This window comes from Epinephelus lanceolatus, chromosome 21, assembly GCF_041903045.1.
Source record: "Epinephelus lanceolatus isolate andai-2023 chromosome 21, ASM4190304v1, whole genome shotgun sequence".
Lineage (NCBI taxonomy): Eukaryota > Metazoa > Chordata > Actinopteri > Perciformes > Serranidae > Epinephelus > Epinephelus lanceolatus.
The window spans coordinates 7,936,945-7,947,754 of record NC_135754.1 but is presented as its reverse complement, the minus strand read 5'-3'; the positions used below and the strand labels follow the sequence as shown (position 1 = coordinate 7,947,754).

The 10,810-nt window shown below is 39.6% G+C and overlaps 1 protein-coding gene and 1 long non-coding RNA gene across 2 annotated transcripts; both read left to right on the top strand.

Annotated features, from left to right (window-relative positions):
* Positions 1-1,498: 1,498 nt before the first annotated feature.
* Positions 1,499-7,677, top strand: LOC117247495 (transmembrane protein 238-like). Its single transcript, XM_033612082.2, has 2 exons — positions 1,499-2,178; positions 7,378-7,677. Exon 1 carries the CDS (start codon positions 1,615-1,617, stop codon positions 2,167-2,169), a length of 555 nt encoding a protein of 184 aa, XP_033467973.1. The 5' UTR covers positions 1,499-1,614; the 3' UTR covers positions 2,170-2,178; positions 7,378-7,677.
* Positions 7,678-8,169: 492 nt separating this feature from the next.
* LOC144459442 (uncharacterized) lies at positions 8,170-8,948 on the top strand. Its single transcript, XR_013488423.1, has 2 exons — positions 8,170-8,629; positions 8,722-8,948. It is a non-coding gene; the product is annotated as an uncharacterized LOC144459442 (long non-coding RNA).
* Positions 8,949-10,810: the final 1,862 nt, after the last annotated feature.

Genomic DNA, 10,810 nt, shown 5'->3' with positions numbered 1-10,810 from the left:
GCCAATCCACCAAATAGACATTACATTCAAAACCACAAATGTCAACCTCATAGTGGCATTAGAGGAAATTCAGGGCATCTCTGGTCACTTTCAAATTCATCCTTTGGGGACCTTGTCTTGACAAATTGTACAGTACTCCATTCACCTGTGTTGGTGTGGACCACTGACCAAAAATTCAAGTTAAAAGAATTTAAGCTGATTCCAAATGTCCAAACTTCACATGTGCAGGTTGAGGGCTATCCAAATCCACAATTCATCCAGTCTACAAGGGGGCTCAATCAGACCACCTGTAGACTTCCAGAGTCTGCTTGGGGTGCAGACTTCATGAATCATCAATTGTCAAACATGTGGGTGGTTTTTTGCCAACAAAACTTTTGTAAAATTTAAACAGCGACAAATGTTGCAGCAATCACTACATGACAGGAGTTGTCGCTCAAATGTTTCCTCAACAACAAAACTGACTTAAAGCATGTCTTTAAGCATGCTCACGCCATCACGAACTTGATGTGATGCTGGTGAACATGTCGCAGTATGTTACAGTACAAGTCTGCCAGGTGGACATTTGGATTCAGCCTTAGAGGGGGGTGCTCATGAGCTTGTGACCTTTACACTAAATCATGTCAAGTTGCAGTCTGAGTTTCCTGTCACCTGGCATACAATGACTAAAATATAGGTTTTTTTTTTTTTATTAAAGGTTACTTCACCTCCAAAATTACTGTGCAGACTGACATGCTTAAACAGTGATATTTTAACAAAATGCCAAATGACTTTATATCAATTACTCACCACATTTTACTATGTTTTTTTTAAGAACCTTGTTTTCCTTGTATGCCCCCACTTTTAAAACATCTGTTTACCAACTCTCACACAGCTCATGCAGTGTAATCAAAGTCTCATTATGCTTAGTACTTCCCAAGGATAGCTACAGTCGCATGCACAACTGAATAGTGTGCTCAGGGCGCACTACTCATAGGTGTTTTATATTCATTTTAGCAAAAGTGCAAATGTTTGGGAAGCACTGAGGAAATGACTGGATAAATGAGACTTGGATTATACTGCAGGAGTTGTGTGAGTATGTAAACACGTTTTGATATTGTTTGCTGTTGTTAAATGCTGTTTACTTCACCTTCCACCTGTTTTGAATTCTCCGCTCACCATTCAACGTAACACATGGTGAGTAATTGATATACAAATGGTCATTTTATCGGGTTAGTGTCCCTTTAAAACAGGGAAAGGATATCCGTGTGGACAGTTTTCCTGAGCACTATCTTTTCAGTTTCAAAGAAAACTGTTGTGAGTTGGACGCAGTTGTAAATGGTAGCTGCTTATTGTGTGGGATGTGCGCGCAGCCAGAAAAATCCGGAGTTGAACACTATTTTGTTTTCCCCATGAATTAGCCTGCAGAGGGTCGACAATTGAAATGTACGTTGTGCATTTGAAGGCAGCATGCTGATCTGGGCCCCCTGGGTGCCCACTGAATACAGTGACGTAGAGAAAGGGCGGGGCCTGCTCACAGGTGAACGCCACACAGGTGCAAGGTGGGGGAAATGTGCGTCCTGAAAAACAAGTTAAGGTGTTCGGCGCCGTTACTCGGGCTCTCAGCTCTCCTCCGGCATGGCCCACAGCTGCGTGGGAAACTGCGCGCCGATGTTCTTCCTCGCCCTTGTTTTTGATGCAATTGGTCTGATTGTACTTCTGGTGGGGATTTTCGGCAACCTGAACGTGGACGGTCACTTCTATGGGGATTTCCTTATCTACACGGGCTCGCTCGTGATTTTCCTCAGTTTGTTTTGGTGGGTTCTGTGGTACACGGGGAACGTCCAGCTTTACGCGGAGGACAGGACGAGCTCTCTGGACTTGGACATCAACTTTACGCACTGGGCCAGAAAGCTGTCAGAGAGGCTCTCCAAAGGCGGTAAGAAGCCTCTGGAAGCTGGGGAGGAGAAGAAGAAGAGCATAGGGAACGGGAAGGAGATGAACGGTACACTGCCTTGTGTTACTTGGGAAGACGGCAGCGGCAATGGAGCCGTGTTGGGTCACGACAACAGAGGGTTTGATGGATGGACCGAGGGCGCATCGCCAGCTGACAAAAACGTGGAGTTGGGGGTGTTGAAGTGCTCAGACGTGGCTCTGCAGGCGGCGGATGGCAAAGCAGAGAGGCTCCTCTGACACGAGATGGTGCGTATTTCACCTCCTCATCATCCCCTAACCCGGGGCCAACAACATCCTCCCTGTCTACAGTCTATTATTGTAACTTGCTGTTGAGACTTTGAAAACCATTTCCCTTAGCCCACTCAGTCTCCTGACACTATAACCTGTTACATTGTCTAAAAGTTAAAGAAAGCCTCTGAAAAATGTATGATCCTCTGAAAGTCTGGGCCCGTGGAACCAACAAACAATCATAATTGAATAATAAATATTCAGCACATTGCCCTGCTTTCACCCCTCTGTCAGTCTGCTGCTGTTTTGCTCGTCATTAGCTGCTCACTGCCACAGCTGTAACTCTTTCATCAGCACCGTTGCCATCCTTATTGCACGTTGGCACGGCAGCCCCCCCTCTGCTCTCACCCCAGTCATAATTATGAAATGTCTCACATTATTGTCAGTGATCAGATGACACCCACAGTGAAGCCGGTCCTGAGGAATGGGCACCCTCACACAAACACTACTCCCCCTCAGGACCCTGTCTGCTCACTCTGCTCATGAATATCTGTAATAATATCATTTTTTTTCCCTTTCTCTGGCTGCTGTGAAAAGATCTTCAGTGGCCCGTGGCAGCTTTTAATTAATGAGCCTGACCGTTTCTGCTCACCTTCACAGTTCTGCATTATTTTAGCCGACAGTTTGCTTGTAACCGGGTGGCAAGCCAGACACCCTTTGGGCCAAAAGGCGCAATTGCATTTTAATGGAACTCAGCAGTGCTTATTGATCCGGTGGAATGGAGTGCAGTGGGTAGGTGTAGGTATGGCTGGGCCTCCTCACTCAGCAACCAAATGCAGGGATCATATATAAGTCTGCTTCATGCACACTCCCTCCATTCACTAGTTCCAGATAGTTAACTTTAATAGGCCCCAGCCTGATTCCCGTATTATCTAACCTGGCTAATGATCTTGAGATATGGGATTGTGTGAAATGGCGTGGTCAAGAACAAACATTGCATACTGAACAATGTGGCAGGTTCCTTACTGTAACCTCACTGTGTTAAAGGCTATAGTATTGAGGCCACCCACGTCATGTCCTACGCTGTTTAACATCCTGAATCCTGAGTTGGAGTTGACAATCTGTAGTTTGCACTTTGTGGGTTTCAGATGCTGACTTTTAATGATATGTCTTTACATTTGACTACTTGTAGCCCCCAAGTATTAATATAAATCAAATACAATGAACGATTTTTATTTTTATCCACCAGAAAAATATCTGGGTGTAGAAAAGGCTTTGAAACAGAATTTAGCCCATCATGTAGGAAAAGAGAGGACAGAGAACAGTAAAATGAATGACTAAACTGAGAAAAAAAATCCATGGTTGTTCCCAATTTCATATGTTCTAAAAGTATACTTTTACAGCCTAGTTGCCAGAGGAAACTGTTGGCAATGCGGCTTTGTAGCTCCCGAACATTGGTGTTTATCAGGGACCCTTCACTGTGTTTCCAGTGGCTTTGTAGCCTCTAAACTAGGGTGTTTTTTAGTGAGCTATGGCTGTATTCCCATTATTATTTCTGCCGAGATAGTGGCATGTACAGCAATTGTTTTTTTACTGAGACATTGCTGCTTTTCTAGAAGGGACTGTGACCCAAATACTGGAGAATTTTAGCCAAAACAAATCCTTTCCTAACATAACCAAGCCTTTTTTTGTGCCTAAAACCAACCACGTTAACCACAGTGTTGTTGAAAATTAAAGATTCAACATATCCACTACATAATGACGTACAAAAAATTTAACGAATCTATGGCTTGCAGACACACACGATTGTGGTGCATTTGCAATTCTATTTTTGCAGTTAGAAATTAATATACTTTGGTCCTTTAATGCTAACCAAAAAATGATAATTTAAAGATTACATTGCAATGCGGGAAAGTCAATAATCGGAAATTTGAAACCAAGTTGTCAACATCACCAAAAGCTGCTAGCATCCTCGCTACTGTTGCTTAATGTGGTGTGTTTGAAAAATGCAGATATTTTAGTTAGGGCTTGGCAATATATCAATATTATATTGATATCATGATATGAGACTAAGTATTGTTTTAGATTTTGGATATCGTAAGTGTTGTCTTTTCAAAAGCTGCATTACAGTAAAGTGATGTAATTTTCTATATCATTCTAGCTGTTCTAATATTTGCCTTTACCCTAACAATTGATGATTATTTATCAAAAATGTTATTGTGTAAATACATATTTTGTGAAAGCACCAATTAGCCAACCCTACAGTATCATTGCAATATCAATATTGAGGTATTTGCTCAGAAAAATTGTGATATTTGATTTTCTCTATATCGCCCAGCCCTAGTTTTAGTTTAATTTTGAGATGTTTGTGGTGGCTGATGTCTGTCCGTCTTTGGCCTCTAGGAACTTGCTTTAATTGTACATAACATATTGAGTTGTTAACCTGAGTAAGTTTATTTCTACTGTCTCTCCTTTCCTGTACTTCACTTCGGTATGGACAAGCAAAGCAAGGCCTTCGGTGAAACACAGTGAGGAGCCTGTAAATGATAGCAAAATGCTCTAAAGACTCTCACACTGAGCTGAAATTATTGAGTGCACATAAATTAGGTAAATAACATAAATAAAATATTTTGTTTCTTTCTTTCACAGGGGGCGGTGGCCTCCTGTTGCCCCCCCTTCCCCAAGGCAGTGGTATAGGAAACACCACAGTGAGAAAAAGTAATTACAACATAAATCAGATGGCAGAATGTCACTGAATGCCACTGAAAAAGCAAACTTATTTCCAAACATTTATTAAAAAAAAAAAAGATTTTCTGTTTGTAACTGTCTCACCATACTCTGCAGTTTGCATCATCAAATCATGTGTTTTTTTGTATGCATGCTGATTGTTATTATTATTATTATTATTATTATTATTATTATTATTTAGTATATTTATTTGTTGTTCATTTCCTACAGTGGACATAGTACATACCTGCTTAGAATTAGTATGAAGTTTTGTGTAAGTGAAAAAAACAATTTGTAAGCAGGTGGGGCTGAACTTGGGAAATTGGACCTCTGTGTTTCTTAAATCCAGCCTTAAACCTTTGCCCAGAGTGAACGTTAAGGGTTTTATCATTGGACATTCCTCCTATGAAGACAGGCCTCCACCTAAAGACAACATTACTATTGTAGCAGTTTACGGCCTCTCTACGTTATAAGTCATAAGCAACATGTTGATCAATCAGATTTGATAGTGGCTTGCATGGATAAGCAACATGAGATTAGGTTGTGGTTGAAGTGATTATTGCCTTATCTACGCATGTATTCATGTTGTGTAATATCAAGCTGGTAAGGAGGGAGGGATTTATTTGTTTTTCATAACAGTCTTTATCTCAGACGCGGAGCAAGAACATTTAAGGGAAAGAATTAGTACAACATTTTGGGATATATATTGTTAGCCCTTTTTCAGGGAGTTTCATGAGAAGATTAATACTATACTGTTAAATATATAGGTGGAAGAAGGGAAGCAGTAGGAAACAGATGAGTGGCTCTCTGGAGTTGAAAAAAATACCAGTGCCTTTGAAATGACAATACATGGTTTCAGTTTGTGTTAGATGTTGGAACTTTTCTTAATCACCAGCAAAAGTGTAGATTTTGGGGGTTGCAGAGGACATGTCCCCTTTCAATATTTAGAAGCCCCCAGTGAAAACATAAAGTTAGCTGAGGACTTTTGTTTTGACAAAATTAGACATTTAAACTGTAAATTCATACATAAAAGGCACAAATTGGTGCACAAAAATTCACCAGAATAAAGGAAATTAAGTGTTTGATGGCGAAGGACCCCCAAACCACCATTTCATGTGCGTCCCCCAGATGTTGTAATGAAACCTACGCCTTTGATCACTAGCCATATTTGGCAACCCTGCTTTGGCCAAAGTAGTAGTACTGGGCAGATGGTTAATGTGTTGTTTAAAAGGCTCCAGCATGTTTCCCTGGATATTTGTAACCAGCCACAAAAGAAGGAGAGTATACAAACTGGCATTGCATTTAAATTTGATCACTTTTTGTGCTCTGTAACAAAAAGTAGTCTCCCATGTAATACTACCTTTTTCAGCCACCAGTGCAGTTTCTATAACGACCATTCTACCCACGGGACTTTGGGAAACAAAATCTCAACTGCACTTGTCAATTATAAATCTTTTCATAGATCTCTCAAAAGCGTTTGATGGCATGATTTGTGACATTTTTTTTAAGTAAATTGGTTGAAATATAGTTTTCAGAAAACAGTTTCTTGGGATACTGGGTTGCTATTTTCACAAAGCAAAATTACAGAGTGGTGTGCCCCAGGGCTCCATTCTTGGGTCGCTGCTATTTTTTTTGCTTATATTAATTATTATTAAATAATTATAGTTTCTCCCATGTTTGCAGATGGCCAGAGCTGAAATTATTAATCAGTTAATTGTTATTGAAGTTATTTTTTCAATATCTAAACATTCTTTATTTTAGCTTATTTTCTGCTGTCCTTTAATCAGAATGAACTGTAATTGTTTTATTTCAAGCTGTTAACTCGGCAAAACAATCATTCTCCAAATATTACATTTGGCTTGAGGAAATTGTTATGAACTTCTTTAGCCTAAACATTAATTCTCTCGCTAAATTTTTTACGCATTTATTAAAGAAGCTACCTCTGCTTTATCTGCTTTTTGAATTTAACTTAATGTTGCTAAAATTCAACTAGATTTTTTATTGATGGGAACTCAAGTTGGAGAGAACATGTTGATTAAAAAAGTGACCAAATCTATTAACTTCATAGACCTGTCTTTATTCCCTTTATTGTTTTTAATATATTCTTAGTTCTCAGACTTCAACAAACTGTGAGTAAGCGAGAAAAGTCAACTCATTAAAACTTCTGTTTTTAATGTTATCTGAATTAGAAGAGGGAAATCTTCCAGATATTTTCATGTCTTACTTTAAAAACTAATTAACAGATTCACTCTATCAGACAATAATTCCATTTTCCATCTCACAAGCAGAGGCATATTTTCAATAAAATACGGGGGTCCTAAATAAATTACATCTTCCCTCAAGCCTTACACAGCATATATAAGATAGACTTTATCTTTTAAATTGTGTTTTCCTCTCCCTTCACATTAATTCCCATTGCTATTTTTAAAGTCATTTGTCAATTTTAACCTGTACAAATACACAAAGCCCTGTCTCTCCTCTTCCTTACAGGTGATGTGCGACTTTCCTGGTGCTGAAGGTCGGACTCCCTCCATGGGCTGCTTTCCAAAAGAAAACTCCAACAGACTGAAAACATTGAACTTATGAACTAAAGTCACTTTTATAAATGGGAAGACAATTTCTTAATCAGGGAAAAGCCTTCTGCACCCACATTAGGCAGAAGGGCTGTGCACAGAGGAAGAAAAGGTCTTGAACATGTACATAGCAAATTTCTATTTTTGTGTTCCGATTTTGTGACATATGTAAATTATTTTTCTTGGGAATAAAGTTTACATGTAATTGGATATTATCTGTTGTTTGAGGGTGTTTCTACATACACATGACAAATACTGTTTGTGCCAGATAACGGCACAGAAACGCCCATGTGCTGAGTTGCGCAAGAGACAGTTTTCTTGTCTTCTTTTCCTTGTCTGGGTTCTACCTCATATTATTTAAAAACTTTTCCGCCACACAGGAAGCTGTGTTTTTAAACTCGTCACTTTTTAAAGGGTGTTATCAGCACCCTAGGTGTTCTCGCACTATTTTATTCCCAATCATCAAGGCCCAAACTACGGGCCGAATATTTCTAGCTTTTCCAAATCCACCTGTGGGCTTGAGATAAGGCTTGGATCAGAGGATGCTGGAATGTAACATGTTTATGAAATGAAGCCACACAGATAGAGGCGGAAAATCTCTTGACATCATTAAGGAAACATATTTCTCCTCTGTCAGAGGGTGTCATGAAAAAATGTGAGATGTAGATACAGTAGAGAACGGAATGTGACCTGAGTGTTTATCCTCTTCCTTCTCATCAGCCTCACCTCAGACTCACAGGCGGCACTGAGAAGGGAACAAGCGTTTCTTCTGAATTTATTTCACTCCTAACATTTTCACGTCATACAGATAAAATGCTAAAGCTGTGAATAATTGTTTAAGCTGTAAGTAGAGCCAGCAGCTCCCATCATGGATTACATTGGCTATCTCGGTCGCTGCTTGCTGTTTTTCTTCATCGCTGTCCTCTTGGATACAGTAGGCCTCATCCTCTTCATCGTTGGAATCTTCGCTCCCCTCAGCTTCTGGGATTTCTTTGTCTTCTCAGGACCCCTCATTATCTTCCTCAGCCTCGTGTTCTGGATCTTTTGGTACCTTGGAAATCTGGAGGTGCCAATGGAAGAGTTACTCCCCAAATAAGATTCACAGCTTCTTTATCTGCAGCACAAAGCAGTTTTCCCACTCCTGGTTCTGGAAAATGCTACAGATACAGGTGCAGATCTTCACATTTAAAGCATAACACAATCAGGACATGTTGTGAAGTTGGGATTTTTATTTAACAAAGCTCTGTTTGTTTCTCTGTAGGATGAAATTCTCTGCTTACACTCGATCTCGCTGTTGGATGTTTGTGTATTTGCTTCACCAAGCGAAAAGCAGAAAGGACAAACATGGAACTTTTTTCAGAAAGGACATCACAAGCCCTGGTTCTTTGGAAGAATGAACTGTACATTAATATTAGTTACATTGTTTATACATTATTCAGTGCAATAAATGCATGTTAAGTAACGTCAATAAATAGCTGCAATATGTAACTCCAATAGTCCACAGGCATGGTCTCTTTTGTTTGTTTTGCATTTCTCTGTGGTCATTTTGTGTCTCTTTGTGATTTTGTGAGTGTCTTTGTAGTTGTTTTGCATTGTTTTGTGGTCCTTTTGCATCTCTAGGTTTGTGCTTCTCTGTAGTTGTTGACATTTCTCTGTGGTTATTTTGTGTGTCGTCGTAGTTTTGTGTGTCTGATGTTATGAGTTTCTTTGTGGTTTTTTTGTGTCTTTGTAGTTGTTTTCATTTCTCTGTAGTCATTGTGGTTGTTTTGCATCTCTGTGGACACTTTGGCTTCTCTGTAATCATTTTTGCATCTCTTTCCAGTCTACTACACTGGTTTATTGTCATTTTGCATCTATTTTTGGTCATTGTGCATTGTGTTTTGCATCTGTGCTCATTTTGCTTTTCTTTGTAATTTTGGGGCCTTCATCTCCTTGTGGTCATTGTGCTTGTTTTTGTGGGGATTTTGCATCTCTTTGTAGTCTTGTGCATCTCTTTATAGTGGTTATGTATGTCTTATTAGTCATATGGTATCTCTTTGCAGTCGTTTGACTGATTTTCTAACAATAGATATTATCAGTCAACTCATGCATACAGAGGTTCAGATAAGCCAGTAACTAACAAACTTTCGGTCAGCGTCTGACTTTGGTTGGGACACTCTGACCCCTCCCCTGCTCAGACTGCATGGTCATGATGACTCCATGCTGTAAATTCTATGTTTAATAAGACACTTTATTTAATTTTATGAGATTGTGTAGATTTTGTAAGTTTTTTAACTGAAGTCTCACTCTGACCTCAAAATCAGGACCATAATCTTTGTCCTCTATTTGGACATTGCCACTCCATTACCATATTGATAACACTGTTTCTCACGTACTTACTCCCTTTCTTTTATTGATTTCCTTCTAAGGCCATTGTTCCCGATAAGTCACTGTGGTGATTTTCCTGTTGTGAAATCTGAGAATTGGTCGCTCAACCCATTCATAGAAACCAGTCAAACTGGGTCCATTAACTACTGGGGCAGGGAGTGCTCTCATTTTACAAGAATGGGTTTGTGTGAGGAGGAAGGGTGAAACATTTTTCCCGTCCATGAAACTTCATGATGATATGAATAATAATATAGTAGATTGAGTTTTAAGAAGTTTGTACAGATTTAGTTGTGGTATGTGCTCTTGAACAATCTTTACATCAAGTATGTGGCACAACTTGCTTTTCTGTTGCTAAAGTCGACACACCCTATTTACAGTGTGACTGATACTTAATCTTAACAGCAGAATAATCCTCTGTCTAACACCACAAGAATAGAGCTTCAACAACAAGACAAACGGACAAAGGAGAAAACAAAAGAAAATAGCAAAAAACTCCACTCTAATTACTTTGGATTACTAATACACACAATGTTATGACATGTTTGAATTGTTTGAATGAATGGATTTCAAAATGTATTCACAGTGTTGATGGCTTCGTAAACATTTAAACTTTGCACAGTCTATCACCCTGCTCTTCACATTCTCTTTTGAAAAAAAAAAAAGCTGCAGTGTTTTCAAAGAGTAGCCGCACGCCGCCATTTAGCCTTGCACAAGGGGAGTATTTGGAAATGTGTCAACCCTGTATTACTAATTCATAACTGCACCATGATGTCTCAAACAGCTTCAGGAGAATTACTTTGAACTGGTGGACATGTGATTCTAAGGTGTCACAATCCCTCTGTCTGTCTGTCTCCAGGGCTTCAGGTTTCACCTCACACCTAACGTGTCTTTCCATTACCTGTTGCCAGCCTACAGTGCATGGCCAGCACGCACACACCAACCCACTCCCACACCTGCCCTGGGTCACCTGAACATGACACTGT